Source organism: Rhipicephalus microplus, chromosome 5 (assembly GCF_043290135.1).
Source record: "Rhipicephalus microplus isolate Deutch F79 chromosome 5, USDA_Rmic, whole genome shotgun sequence".
Classification (NCBI taxonomy): domain Eukaryota; kingdom Metazoa; phylum Arthropoda; class Arachnida; order Ixodida; family Ixodidae; genus Rhipicephalus; species Rhipicephalus microplus.
This window is the reverse complement of record NC_134704.1, coordinates 4765741-4781269: the sequence shown is the minus strand read 5'-3', so window position 1 is coordinate 4781269 and position 15529 is coordinate 4765741. Positions and strand designations below refer to the sequence as shown.

The 15529-nt window shown below is 44.5% G+C and overlaps 2 protein-coding genes across 3 annotated transcripts in view; both read left to right on the top strand.

Moving 5' to 3' along the window:
- The window catches only part of jar (Myosin heavy chain 95F jaguar), a 255795-nt gene that overhangs the window by 226831 nt on the left and 13435 nt on the right, over positions 1-15529 (top strand). For both annotated transcript variants that reach the window (XR_012895116.1, XM_037426322.2), the window contains exons 20-23: positions 4456-4525; positions 6683-6732; positions 6797-6904; positions 6969-7057. Coding sequence is in view for 1 of the 2 variants with exons in the window: in XM_037426322.2 (XP_037282219.1) it covers positions 4456-4525; positions 6683-6732; positions 6797-6904; positions 6969-7057 (317 nt within the window). In the remaining variant the exon portion in view is untranslated. The remainder of the gene's footprint in view (positions 1-4455; positions 4526-6682; positions 6733-6796; positions 6905-6968; positions 7058-15529) is intronic.
- LOC142817159 (uncharacterized) lies at positions 617-2996 on the top strand. Its single transcript, XM_075894222.1, has one exon. It carries the CDS (start codon positions 765-767, stop codon positions 2868-2870), a length of 2106 nt encoding a protein of 701 aa, XP_075750337.1. The 5' UTR covers positions 617-764; the 3' UTR covers positions 2871-2996.

Below are 15529 nucleotides of genomic sequence, written 5' to 3'. Positions count from 1 at the left end.
GACACATAGCCGCTCGTGCAGCCAGGAGCAAAGCAGTGGCGTTGCCTCGCTTTCATAGTGCTGGAGTTCATCCTAAGGTCGGCACTCACACTGTCATGTCAGCAACTAAATACATTTTGCCATAAGCGAGACATCAACGCGGAAAACTGCACACACCCAGACACGCTTCCAGAGGCGAACCAGCGAACCCAGCGGCGAGTCGACGAGAGAGCGCGGAGCGCGCGCTTTGCCCGCATCACTATGCCGACAGGAGCGCCGTGGTGGCCGTCGCGGCGGCGCTTGAAAACGAGGATCGCGCGCGCTCGGCGAATATGCGGGCGCTGGCGTCACCTCCCAATTCTAGCCACCATATCACCGTAATTGGCGCAAACAGCCAACGGGGACAGATCCAATCCAAGCCAGTGGAGCAGTAGTGCCAAGGTTGACAAGTTTGGCCTTTTTTTCTCCGTGGCCTGGCAACCTTGAGCAGTGCGCGCTGGGCATGCTGGGTATACACTTTTGTTGTTTTGGACCACCTCTTCTGTCCGCCATGTTTTGAACGACGGAACCTTCTCGTGGCGGTGTGTTTTCATCGTTTTTTTTTTTTTTTTTCTGAAGAGAAGCCTTCTCACTGACTTCTCATGTCGGCGGCGAGAAAGTGCTCCTTTAATTCGGACTGGACGAACCCGAACGTTTCGGAATATGCAAGCTGGATTAAGCCCGTGCAGAATGATCCTCACAGTGCTCATTGCACACTGTGCTGAAAACCGTTTTCTTTAAGCAACATGGGAGGAACTGCAGTTTCCAGTCACGCGTTCAGCAAGAAGCATCTTGCTGGTTTGAAGTGTCGGTCGAGCGCCTCGCAAACTGGTATGTTGTCCTTTTTTACGCCAGCGACGAACGCTTCGGCCAAATGTAGCGAAGACCGGACAGTCGCGCCCGAGGAGCCTGCCCCCACCACAAGTGCGAAGACATCGATGAGCGGCTTCCTTCTGAAGAGCGGTGTGACAAAGGCCGAAATAATGTGGTGCTTAAACGCGGTAGCGACTCACGGGTCTTTTCGGTCAACAGCGGCGTCGGCCTCACTCTTCCTTCTCATGTTTCCGGGATGTGAAGTCGCTGAAAAACTTCATCTAGGGAAGGACAAGGTAGGGTATACAATTTGCCACGTTATTGCGCCTTACTTTCGTAAGAATCTTCTATCAAGCCTTGCTGGTGTGCCGTTCTTAGTTGTTTCATTTGACGAGTCGCTGAACAAAGTGACCCAGAAGCAACAGATGGATGTGCTCGTCCGATATTGGGATGACACTACTGATGACACTGTGAAAACGGAGTACCTAACTTCATGCTTCTTGGGGCACACGTGTGCGGAGGACCTGGCATCTGCATTCAGGAAAGCCACAGAAGAGCTCGAGCAAGCCAAGGTACTACAAGTTTCAATGGATGGGCCGAATGTGAACATGAAGTTCCTGAGGTCACTGAAGGAGGAACTCAAGGAGTTCGATGAGAGTCACAATATCCTAGATATTGGAAGTTGCGGGCTGCACGTAATGAATGGAGCATACAAGGCAGGTCATGCTGCAACTGGCTGGGATGTGATAGGCTTTCTTCGCAGTAGCTACAACTTGTTCAAATGTGTGCCTGCACGTCGTGCTGACTACGTCACCTTTACAGGAAGTGCACTATTTCTCCTCAAATTGTGTGCTGTGAGGTGGCTCGAAAATGGGAAGGTAATCACCAGGGCGTTAGAACTTCTTCCTAACCTGGTGAAGTTTCTGGAGGGCTCTGTGAAGGCAAAGAAGCAGCCTACATGCTCTAGCTACAGTGCTGTTGTGAACGCAGTGAGGGATCAGCTGTTGCCAGTAAAACTGGCCTTCATGCTGTCAATTTGTGAGGAACTGGAACCATTTTTGGCAGAATTTCAGACTGACAATCCAATGGTGCCCTTTCTTTCAACTGCACTGCCGAATATACTGCGGTCACTGCTTGCAAGGATTGTCAAGAAGGAAGTGCTTGTTGCTGCAAACAAACCCGCGAAGTTGCTCAAGATTGACTTAGAGAAGCTTGAGAACTGTATACCCGTACCTACCTTCGACAATGGGTTCGCTGCGAAGAATGAGCTCCGCAAGGTGCCCAAAATGCCACAGCTTACTTTGCACCAATTCAAGAAAGACTGTGTTTCCTTTGTTAAAGCGTGCTGTCAGAAGGTGGTGGAGAGGTCACCATTGAAGTACAAGCTAACAAGGGGTGCCAGCTGTTCGGACCCCACATTTGCATTGTCTCCGGAGGCTGGCTCAAAACGATTGACCCTGGCACTTGAAGTGCTGTCAGAGCAGCAGTGGATGACTGGTCTGCAAGCAGAGCGAGCCCATCGTTCTTACATAGAGGTCTGTTCATCGAGCCTCAACCAAGAAAAATTGAAAAATTTTGACAGGAAAGAGCAGAGGCTGGACGTTCTGTGGCCAGATCTCTGCTCACATGATCACAAAGAGCTGCTGTCTTTTATCAAGATCATCCCTTGTTTGTCTCACGGCAACGCTGCCGTAGAAAGAGGCTTCTCGGTCAACAAAGAATGCCTTGTCGAAAACTTGAAAGAAGACTCGCTGATAGCACAACGACTGGTGCATGATGCCGTGTTGGCGGCAGGCGGCGTGGAAAAAGTTCTAATTACTGACAAGATGCTGCAGATGGTTCGGAATTCCTGCAGCGTCTTCAGAGAGGAACTGCAGAAAAAGAAGGCAGAAAGACAAGTGGAGTCAGGTGTTCAGAAGAACAAGAAAAAAGTGGCTGCTCTTGTCAAAGAACTGGAAGAAAAGAAGCGAAGGCTGCTTAGTGACTCGCTGACGGAAGCTAGTCTCCTGCAAGAAAAAATAGATGCTCTTAAGAAGTAACAGATGAGTTCTTCAAGAACTCTTGTGCAGTGGCTGACACAAACAGCAGAAGCCGATGTGTGTTTGCATAGACTTTGTGCAATAATACTCTAGTCAGCGGCTACAATTTGCGGTGAATTATTTATGTTTGCGCTCTAAATAAAACAATGTTTTGTCGTCTGCACTAAGGATCTTACATGTATTGCCGCCTATGCAGAGGTCAGGGAATTTCACTTGAAATTGTCAGGTAAAACCTGGAAAAGTCAGGGAATCATAAAATAATTTGCTAGACACCCTGGGTTTTGTCAGTACATAGCCAATTCGACCATTTGACTGTATGCGTATTGGTTCAAATTGCACAGTTAACACATTCGTCTGCAAACATGCTCAAGCTTGACACCTTGGTGGTGAACCATGACCACCCAAAATTAATCATAAAATTGGCCAGAACTTCCACGGATCTGTAATTGACCGTTATGCTTCAAACATTAGGTACTTCAAACTTAGGTACAACGGCTCGGTATGACATAATGGCCAGTAGATGTCGTGTTATTCGTGCATAAGTATGCGGGAAACGTCGAATAAATGTTTGCTTTCTCCCAGCGGTATTTTCGCAATTCATTCATGAGGGGCACCTTATATCACAGCTGTAAAATGTGTATCTTTTCTCACACCATTAAAATTCATTCAGCCTACGGTGCTTTGTACCACAAAGGAATGTATAAATAAATGCTTATACAAGTTGCAAGTAAACAAAGTCGAAGTGCTTCATCACTTATATTCATTGATTAATTTGTGCACACGAACTTCTTTAAATTGCCTGGCCTAATTAAAAACGAGTGTTTTCATTTGGCAGTTCCAATTGAACCAAATGGCTCAATCGGGTATTCAATTTTCCAATTTAAGGTATGCTTCTAATTCGTTCAAGTGATACCATTGGGCAACTTCAGTTGGTTCAAATGGTCCAGTTAGTGAACCCATCTGGCCCAGCTGGAATTGAGCACATCTTCTTAAACCATTTTCAAGTGGTCCTGTTAGGAGTCGATTGGCCCAATTGGAAACCGCTATTACAATTTGGACTCATTGATATTTTCAAATGGTTCCAATTGTTTGTTTGTTTGTTTTCAACTGGGTGGGCCTGCTTCAGTGTCAATCTAAACAACTAGCGATGACATTGGGTACTAAAACATACAAGATGGCTGCTCACTTATCACGAGTAAAGAAATTGTGGAAATATCACAATATCTCTCACAGGCACAAGACAACAACCTTGTAGTATTGTCTAACATCAGAGTATGGTGGGAACCAAAGTTGGCAATTAAAAACATGTAATTAATCTTTCGAAGTGTACTGGCACTTATCAATACATTCATTTCATGCCAAAAAGTAGCAGTACTAAGGCCGTCGTGTCAATTTCTCGGTTATTACCTTCTAATACAAACATGGAGATCATAAAACATTGACTGCGCTGGTGTGGCACACCAAGCCATGCCTCCTTGCCCCTTTGTGTTCGTCCTTGCTGTATTGTCTGTGTCAATGTTTTGCTGTGTATTTATCTCTGTAATTATACCATTTATTGAGAAAATAATTTGCTTTACCTACTCAGAAAAATTCAGATGGAAGCTGCCCGCAAGGCCGAGGAGAAAGCAAAGCAGCTGGAAGATGCTCGAATGGCGGTAAGAAAGCTGTTGTAATCACCGTATCAAAAACTCATGGATGGAAAATTGCTAAATGAGAAATTTATGCCAATTAACATAATAAGTGCACAATAAAATAATGTTTATTCACTGCACAAGCTTACACCATGTAGATATGTCTGTTGGCTTCGTTAAACATGTACTGTCGCACTGAGTTTATTTTCTCTCGCAAAAAAGAAAGTGTCATCATTGCCTTTTGCTGTCCTGTTCTTTTATGGAGTGTATGGGTTTTAACTATGACAAGTACAGTAAAACCACACTGGTGCATTTTCATCTCTTATGATTTTCTCACAGCCTTTCGACTGTAGGGAAATCATAGGATTTTCCCTCAGTGCTTTTCGAAATGCATTAAAAGGATACTGATGCGGTTTCGCAATCGCGAGATTATTGCGAATTTGGTATCTGCAACATCTTACAACATGCCTGCGACGATTTTTATGCGATTTTCTACTAAACAATGGCACTATAAGGGAGCAAACTTTGACTGAGGCAACCCCCCATCCACTGGCGCGCGCGGAGTGCAGGGGCGGAGTACGGGAGAGATAGACACGCGAGGAGGTGACGTCATCGAAGGAGCGTGCCGCCGGGCCGCCTGCGTCACTTAGTCAGCTCAGTGGCACAACGCTTAGCCTTCGGGATTCTGTGCTGTTTCTGGTGCGATCTACTGCTTTGCGAAGCGTCACTACTGCCAGTTTGTAGAGAGTTTTTGCCATTGCACCATCCTTTTCTTCTAATTAGAGATTTTCGCCATCTTACATTCACTGGTTGTGCTTGTGCGGGGTCGCAATGGACTTGTGATGCCGAAATGCTGTGCGGTATATAGCTGCCGCACCACTTTCTGTTGCAACCTGGTCTCGTTTCACAAGTTTTCTCGGGATCAGAAGATGGCTTGAATGGGCTGCCGCAGTTAAAATACAAGAATTCAGACCTGGCAGAGAGTCCCTGGGTTTAACGATTAAGTGTGTGTGACTTAACAGCGACATGGTTAGTTCTTTCTGTGTTTCCATACTTGAGGGTGCCTTTGCGAAAGAAAAACTGAGACAAGTATGTAAGACTACTTATGTGCCATGACAGTTTGTTGGTGAGCAAGCGCTTACCACAGCCAGGATCAGCTCACTGTGCTGCCTCGCTTCTTCAACGCTCATTTTGAATCTCTATGAAATGCGCGAATCGCGAGCTGTTATGGAGACACCATTTATTGTAGTATTGCTCAATTTGGGACCCTCAGTTTTATGTGTTAATGTGCTTGGCTTTTGATAAAGACTAACACATCTACTTGAAGGGATAGATTTAGCCACATTATTGCCAAAGATATTGTATTGTGCTTGCCAGTCGTAATTCTGTAAAACAATTTAAAGTAGCCCAGAATTAGTACAGTGCATCACTGCAAAGCACATTGTATAGCAGCTGTCAGAGAGGAGATGGAATCCTTTTTTCATTTCCTAGTGACAAGGCGTGACCATCCTCTTCATTGAAACATAAGACCTACGAAATGTTTATTTATAAGACCTTCAAAGTATTTGAGCTAGAATAGAAGGCGCTTTCTTGTTCATTTGCTTGGACATTTCTGTGCATATAATCTGGGTGTGCGAGTGTAACTTAAAGATTGTGCATACTGGTAAGTCAAAAAGTTGAGTTTGGATTCCCCGTTAAAAATGGGGCTTCGTTTTTTTTTTTTTAATCCAGTTTACACTTTAATTACTACACAACAGTTGCAGACTTGCACTTTCCTTAGCTAAGTTCTGTGTTGGATTTATTGGGTTAGGTCTCTCGTTAAGCGTTGAAGTTCACAAACAAACCTTGTTGCTATTGGCTTTGTGCACTTAACATGCTTCACAAACCAACGTCGGTGACCTTTTGCCCTGCTTACTGTTTTTATCTACGTAACACGTGTTAAGAGCACAGTAAAGAAAAATGTCAGATAAGGAAAAGGTTTGTTTGTGCCCTGAGGCCTAGTCATACGAATCGGTTAAGAAAGTTCAACTTGTGCATGTTCCTAGCAGTGTAAAGTGCTGGGCCGAGGCACAGTATTGGTGAGCCGTAGAGACGGTATTTATGTCTAGCTACCAATGTCTAGACACTGGCAAGTGTGTTGTAATAGCATGGCTAAGATTCTTTTTTTTTTTTTTCATCCAGCAAGTATTGCAAGAGAAACTCCTCCTGGAACAGAAGGAAGAGCACGTGAGGTGTGTTCAGATGTCCTAAAGAGTCCGGAAACCTTCAGCACTGAGCCATTTCCTTGTCGTGCAGGAACCAACTAATTGAGCAGGAGTCGCGGGACCATGAGCTTGCCCTCCGGCTCGCCCAGGAGAACAACAGTGTGGTGGAAGACGTGGGAACCCCAGTCTTGCCAGTTAGGTGCGCCTTTCTTTGTCTACATCTTCGCTGTGTCGTCTAACAACCTTCTCTCCTTGGTGGGCAGGTCACAGGCCAAGGCTAAATCGGAAGGCAAGTTTGACTTGTCCAAGTGGAAGTATTCTGAGCTAAGAGATGTCATCAACACCTCATGTGGTAAGTACAAAATTTTCACTCAAGCATCAACTGCTGCTTGTTACCACGCTTGAGCATGTGACAGCAATACTACCTGAAAGCTATTGTAAATCACTTGAACGTAAGCAGTTGCTGTCGAATCCGCTTGTAACAATCCCAGAATTATCACCAAATTGGACATATCAGTGAGCAGCCGCTTGACTGTGAGTTATGCAGGTCCATAGCCAGGATAGGGGGATGGCTTAAAATTTGGGTGGAGGACCAAGGTAGTATAAAAATAGGTGTTTTCCGAAAAATTCAAGTGTCCTTCCTTTGAAAAAAAATTCGTGGTTACAGGCCTGGGTTATTGTATGTCTTCTTGTGTTATACAGTTTCTTACAATGTTCTTATCGCGCATTATAGCAACAACTAAATGTGGTTCTGCTGTTGATAACCTTGAAAAAAGAAACCTGAAATACCAGCCAGAAAGAGTTAAGAGTAACTGTAGCTGGTATGGAGCCAGTTTTCCAGCCTAGCAAACACCAATTGATTGTGCCAACAACATTTTGCACCAGTGATTCGATTGTGCTTTATGAGCCATATGAAAAAAAAAAAAAACAGCATTTATGGGATATGTTATTGGCAATATGTTATTTTTGAACAAAATATATAGTGCTTGAAATGTCCCGGTGGCAGAGACCAAACCTGCAACCTTCGAATTATGTGGTTCTTTTTAATATGGTACTTTAAGAAAATGCCGCTCGCATCTTTTCAGGGGAGGAACTTGAGTAAGTGGGTCACAGAGTGGTGGGGGTATCGCATGAATATTGCGTGATTGGGTATGGTTTAGGAATGCTTAATTGTTATTTCGTCTTTATTATTCTTGTTTATTGATTGAAAGAGAAGCGTTGCTTTTTACAAGTGGTGGGATGCTGGTGTGCGATCTTGCACCTACATATATGGTGTGGTGACTGAACAGTTGTGCAGCTCAAGTAGTCGTTTTTTACTAGCAGACGCTGCCTGCAAGGGCAAGGCGCAAGAGGAGGGGAAGGTGGGAGAGCGCACAGTTGGCACAAGACGTAAGCATGCAGCACGATACGCGAGGCACGAGCATGCGAAGTGGGAGTATGGACAGGGCCGACACACGATACATGACATTGTGCGACTTAAACATGCTCCGCATTTAAGGGAGTAGACTGGTCTTAGACATTTTATTGTTTATTTCTTCAGTGATCTTGATAAAACTGCACAGGATTATGCAGTTTTTTCTGCTGATTACCAATATTTAATTTGTTTTTCTGTAACTCATTTTGTTCCTGAGATAACTTAAGTTCACCCTCTATTGTTTAAGGCCACCATAGAAAAAAAGTGCGTAATAAAAGTGATATTAAATATATGCCAGCATAGACTAATGACTATAGGCTGAAAGCATGCAAGATTTTTTTTTTTTTTTTAGGCCTTGTTATTTTACAGCAAAATGAACTACCCATCTTGAAAATCAGAATTGTGTTAAAATTTTGATGACTAATTAATTAAAAAGGCTTGTACTCTAAATTCTGCTCCTATACTTGCAGTCTACACACGCATAGGTTTTCATTGCAAAAAGAATTATTGTTGCACCAGCCCTGGCTGCAATGACATTAAGGCCTCAAAAGAGAACTGTCGTAAATTTACTTTTTTTTTTTAGAAAAATCATGGTGCGCATGTTTTGCAATCCGATTTATGAGCACCTTTATAGGTGCTCATAAATTGGTAGCAGAGCTTCTAACACAGGTGGCAACAAATTATAAAGAAACCTCGAAGTCGGTTGCCCATTTAGAGAACGCAGCAGGTACCATATCCGCCATTTTGATGCTGGCGAGGCTTGACCACTACGCGCGGGCGACACACATGCGAACGTAGGCGTTTCAACGCTTCGACTGTCGCAGTCAGATTTTTTTTGCTGGCGAAATGCCAGTACACTGCTGTGTGCCGCTGTACAAGCAGCGCGGAGTCACAGACAGCGATGGGAGCAAGGTATGTGGCATGAATTACGATTTTGCAGTGATCACTTAAACACAAAACAGGGTATGGCGTGCACAAGCTTTACGGGCACAGTCTTGGATGCATGTATCTCCACGGTGTGCGGGCTGCACGAGAGCAATGCAGGACTAACCATTTTTCTGTGTTACGCGAACAGGCTGTGTTTTTATAGGTTTGTCAGCTTTGGGGCTAGGTGTTTTCACTACGTCGTGCCTCTACACGACAGTGGTGCTTTTCAATTTACCGTCTTGAACTCGCTGAGAAGCTCTGCGGCATTCAAATTTTGTTATGACTTCGGGAAAGCCTCGGACTACCCGGGGACCGACTATCCACGGTGAGTCTGAGATGGTAAATCGAAGAGCCCTGGTGATTCCCTGCCGTCGAATAGAGAGTCCGCCACTGCTGGTGGGGTAAATAGTGTGACAGAACCGAACTGTTAGGACGGGCTTTTTTGTGACGAGATTTCACCATGCAGGTAGACAACGTAGAAATGTTATTTTTGAAGGTGATTGCGCACAGAGACGTGCAGAGCTTCCGCTACTCCGAGTAACATGCCGTACACGCATCCTAGAAAGGCAGCTCGGTTGCTTGTCCGCGTTCAAGCTCCGTTGTGTCCGCAAGTACGGTCACCTTGCAGCAATAAAACTAATTTTCATTTACCAACGAAATAAAATCGAAAAGATAGTGGGGTGCACTGCCGTAGGTTTCGAAAACTGGCACCATGAGTATCGCTAGGGCTTGACTGAATGACGTTCTGCATGAGTTCAGAGCGCGGCAGTCCTATTTATTCGTAAGGCAGGATTCATTCTCTGCATTTTAGCCTCTTTGGCTCAGTTGCGTTGCAGCTGTTTTTTTGTGTTGCAACTCACCTCACTTGAAAAATGTTTCATGTTGCATTATAAAACAGACAGTTGTGGAGACAGCCATAACTTAGTTGTATGGGATTCAGCATTTTGGCTGCCTTACACTCGCAGCTCCTAAAAACATTTGAATCTACTTAGATATAAAAAATAACTGATTTAAATTTCCCCGAGTGTCCACAAGTGACTAATGCCTCTTAAGGCTTGCTGTGAAGGGCCATATCTAGGAAAGGCTGCTAAGAAATGGGAGTGTGCACAGAAAAAAACTGAGGGGGAGGGGGTCACATTGCAAGTGCATCATTAGTCCTGCAATGCACATATAAGTGTGACCTCTAGTCCCTGTGAGATGAATTTGTGATAGTGCCTGTGTTTGTAAACAACAATCATTTAAACAGCTAAGAGAAACCTAGCTCATGACGTCGCACTGAATGTTTGTTTGCTTATATCTTGTAGGTATCCTTCCACCGCTTTTCGAAAGATGCAATGACATACAAGTGGCAAGATGTGGCAAGATTCCTAAACAGTTTGTCAAAATGCCCAGTGTTGCCCGAGCACAAAGCAATTTCGCATATGGTCCATTTGGACAGTTAGAATGGCATTACAAAAAAAAAAAAAAATACCGCTTTCTGGTGTGTGAAAACTTGCAAAGACATAGAAAAGTACTTGCAGAAACCAAATATGTCAATTTTAAAAAATGGATTTTTTTGTCACTTTGTGGTCCCAAAGACCACTCTGCCCCCTTAAAATAAAAATAGGCCCTTCAGATTCCCTATGTTCCTGGAAAGGACAACTGCCTTTGTAGTGTACATGTATCTCGTAGGAGTGCGGCCACTAGTGTGGGTTCAGTACGGCCACTAGCGTGCAACAGGGCTGCGTTCACCGTCTCCTCACGTGACTGGCGCCACTGCACACGTGCAAGGCGCTGACCGCACCGCAGCAACTAAACAGTACTGCTCTCAACAAGTCGCAACACTTTATTGCCTTCGGCAACACCAAAAACGCAGTACAATGCCCGCTGCAAAAGGTGGCTGGCTTATCCATGCCACGAGCAAAAGTGCAACACGAAGGGTGCCGCAAGCACCTCTCCTTGGGTAGGCGGTGGCACACTGCTGAGGGAAACGTGCCTTCACAAATATGCTGCGCGCTGTCATGATCAGGGACAACAAGGCCTGATTGCTCAAGCGAGGGTGAACTCCGCTCATGTTGGCTTCTAGAGGAACGGATTGGCGTAGTACGACCACGCGTGAACGAACCACATTGCTTTTTAGCCTAGTGCTCGGAAGGGACTACGAAAGGTAATCGTTTGCTGTGGAGGTAAGGCACCGTTGGCGAGTCTGAGTGAGCTCCAAGAACAAAAGAAGCCGACGGACGGAAAGAACAGGCATGCTCATCTTTCGATGTCCAGAAAGGATCTCTCACTCCCGCCTGGCGCGTGCACAAAACATCTGAGGAGACTTGAGCCCAACGCCACCGTAGACATCCGATACAAACCAGGGCCGGGTGAGAGGGGTAAACGTCACTCCCACTCTCCCAGCAATGACGGACCGCAGAGAGGGGGAGAGTCATGTTAGGACATTAAAACCGCAGAAATAGGCGAGAAAGGTCATAGCGGGCTAGCCTCGATGCCCGCACCTTGCAAGGAAAAGGAGGCTGCAGGTGTGCACCACCATCTTGTCATGCACACCATGACAATATGGGTGGTATTGACCATCAAGGCCGTTGGTGTTGGCCGCCCCATTTGTCTCTTTTTGTTTAGTGCTACTTTATTGAAACATTAGTCATAACAAAATTATTTTTGTTGTACTTGAATATCATTAAAAGCAGTTATTTCAACTGCACTTTACTTTCTTTCACATTTATGTACCAACCATTCATTTGTCTACTCACACAAAAAAAAATAATTTTTGGTGTGCTCTTGCATGAAATGGAACAGCTCATAATTAGAGAAATTGTTCCGATTGACTGTCTCATGTGTTGTCCCTGAGATCCATAATGCTGCATGTCACAGGTCATTAAAGGAACCATGAAACTTTGCTAATCTCAATGAAACTGCAGTAGAAGCCCCAGAATGCATGGTTAGTCATGCCATATACTGTGGACTTTTGAGAGTACGCTTAAAAATTTACTCAGAAAGTGCTGCTCCTCTCACTTGGAATGCATCAGAAAGAGGATAACTTACCACCTGTTGTGAAATGGTGCCGCACTGGATGCATTTCTTCCACACACTTTTGTACCTAACAGCACAGAAAGGTGCCGCAATTTCTTCACAGGATAAAATCAAAATTCTGTGTAGGATTCATGAGCCCTTGAGATAAGTTCCTATCTGCAGTGTACTAAACCATATGCTTCAAGATCTGATTCCAAACGGTGTTGTTTCTCGGGGGTGTCAGTAGATATTGTCGCTATAGTTTGGGGTTGCCACAGTGATTGCGCTCAGAACTTTGCTAGCGGCATCGGTTAATTCAACTTGAAAATTTTGGTATCATGGTCTACTTAAAGTATTAACAAACAAATAATCAACCATAGCTAGTACCAGTCACTTCTTCTAAAGACAAAAAAAGATATGCAACACCAAATGCAGTAGTGATCTGTCGCAACATTTGGAGGCCCACTTGTGTTGTTTCGAGGGTTGCATGTCTGCACGCAATGTTCTTCTGCAGTGCAACCAGCTGCTGTGGCAGAGGCAGTGAATTTGTGGAACATTGGTTGCCATATCAAACGAGAAATGCCAAAAGGCCAAATGCATTGCAGAGGCTGCACAACTTGCTATGAAGGGGAGGAAACAAATACAAAGCTCGGAGCTGTCAAACCATGGGCATTTTTGAGGCTGCCACTTTCCTTCACTGCAGGCAGGTTACGGCAATGCGTGCAGAAAGCAAATGCATATTCTATGACTGTCAAGTAAAAAGAAAATAATTTATGGAAATATGGATAAATGAGTGACGTGTACTGCTTGCGGTGCACTTGCATAAGATTCAGGGTCACTTCTTTGGGAAAGTGCAGGCAAAATGCTAGGTGTGTGAAAATGCAGTCATATCATTTTGACACTTGCAGGACCGGTTACAGTGCAATATTTTTCGACTCCCTTTTATCCTTCCGTAGAACCCCAGGTGTACGCATACCGCTTATTGTGCAGTCCCCCAAGATAATACCGGTTATAATGCGGTTGTCAGAAAACAAACGTGGTAACGAGCGCATTTCCTAAAGGAGTGGCGCTAGGTGCGTCACTGTGGAGGAAGTGCAGGAGATGTGGTGTGAATGAACGAAGGGCTGAGGGCAGAAAAAGAAAAGGAAAAAGACCCTGTCAGGCTATTCTGTCAGCAGGCTACCCTGTCGCACAGCAAATATTATGCCGCGGCATATTGCCTGCATTCAAACAATGCGCCCATCACCGCGCGCACAGGGACATACATGCGCGCCGTCTAGTGTTGCGCAAAGACGATGATGATAGCACGAGAACCCAGCTGGCCCCGGATGATGTGCGCCACGCGCTTGGGACTCCTCTTGAAGAAGTAGAAGGAGACATCTTTGGTGTTCTGCTGTAACGTGCTACGACCATAGTCCCTTTGAGTTGGGGGCACAGGTTCGCCCTTTAATAAGTACGTTTTATTAAACCCCAAGTCCTTCAACATCGTTACAATATGATGTCATTTACAGCGATTGTCATTCGTTTGTAATGTCATTTGTTTGCTGTCACATGGGGAAACTAATGCCATTTGATGAAAATGACACTTTCTGTCGAATGAGTTCCCCAAACACATTCGCATTCGATTTCGGAACAAATGAGCAGTCTCGACGCCAGGTACTGGAGATAACTGCTAACTTATGTATACGTAACATTTATTATTTATAAATGTCTTATTCGTTACTACACTGGTTCTCAGCCATAGATGTGTCGGGGACCTCTTGTGGATTGGTGGAAGTGATGGGGAACTCCTTGCAGTGGAGGGGAAGGAGGGGGGTACGTAGGTAAACTAACACAACTAGAGCGTGAGACAGAAGCCTTTTATTTCTACCAAAATCATCAAACAAACATGCCACATCACTCCATTTTATTTCAAAGTTTAAAAAAATATTTAAAAAGTGGGTTAGGGTTTCGCAGACCAGAGAAATGGCTTTACGGACCCCCATTTGACAACCACTGCTTTACTAGATCAACTGATTACTGGTTTGATGACATAATGGCACGCACAAATGTTACTAAAAAAAAAAAGAAAGGCTACTTTCAACAACAGTGGCTAGACACAGGCAATGTTTCATTTGTGCTCCTTTGTCGTTGTTGACTATATGTGGATGTTGATCGTCCGATCGCGTGTGTTGTGATGACCAAGGTGGTAACTACACGATATCGCTGCCACCGTCTCATTTCTGCAGCCGGGAGGGAAGTCAGTCATGCACCCTGCTTCAGTTCACTGTACTCATGCCTAGTCATATCGTCGGCCTTGTTGGTTTTCGAGTGTGTCATGCAGCTATGACAAGTTGCGTAAAGCGTCCGCGTTTATATTTTATGTCGGTTACAGCCTAAGAATAAGTGTAAGCTCTGCCCAGAGCGGTCACCATCCCACCCAGGCAGAATTCGCGTAAATTTCTTACTGAATAGCAGCTAGTTATTTACGTGACGTCAGACAGATTTCGCAGATTTCAGGCATATCACATCTACGTACAGGCTCATGTTCGTTTTACTAGTTTTTGGCTAAAAAATTTTACTTCCTGGCAAATTTTATTAAAAATTCTGACTTCTCTGTTCTGTGAAACATAATTTTTAACAGGGAACGACAAACTTTTACTTTATAATATGCGTGGTATTTGCATTACCAGCGAAACTGTGCTTATGGTTAGAATGGAAAAAGTGACTCATTCCTCTCTTGGACAAATGAATGACAGGCATGCTGCAGTACTGAAGGTGGTTTACCCATAGAAATTATTTTTGGGGGTACACGCATGTTACATGCAAGTGTTAGTCTATTTTTATTTCTCTCCAAATGTACGGCTAGTAGTCGTCACTTCAATAGGACATTTGTTTTTGTCGTTTGACAGCACGCAGCAAGGCCAGAAATTACTGCCAAAAACGGTGCATGCCTTTACATAAGCTTGGCGGACTTTTCTAGTTTTTAATGCTGTTATTGATTCGGTGCTTGAGTACGATCTTTTTGGCGCCCAAATTTTATATGTTGGGCAAACTTACTGCGACAACATGCCAGGCTAGGCCTAAACAATGTTGGTTGCAGTTTGGTCACTCTTTATGGCAAGGAAAAGATCATTAATGAAAACGAAGGTGGCACACACGAATGGTGTTTCGTGATGTCTTGAACTCGGGTGTGCGCCCATGAAATGGAATGATCGGCGTCTTTCTGCAAGCAAAATTCGGATATAGTTTCCATGTAATATGCATAATCCATGAGAAGTAGTCGGCGAATTTCCGCAGTGGTGCTTTCTTTTGTTAACCTTCGCCTAACCCATTTTGCGTTCATTTCATTGGCAACGCGGATCTTCGCATGCTGAATTTCTTTAACGTTCAGAAATTGAAATGGTTGTATGCAACACACATTGCATGCTTTGGTTCTTGCACATGCGAGGTTGCATGCTGATCACATCATACGTGACTGCAGCCCTTGGAAAAGGTTTGTTTTGG

Bases quoted from the DNA above. Each gene is read 5' to 3' on its own strand.
- LOC142817159 (XM_075894222.1), top strand. From the start codon at position 765: ATGGGAGGAACTGCAGTTTCCAGTCACGCGTTCAGCAAGAAGCATCTT.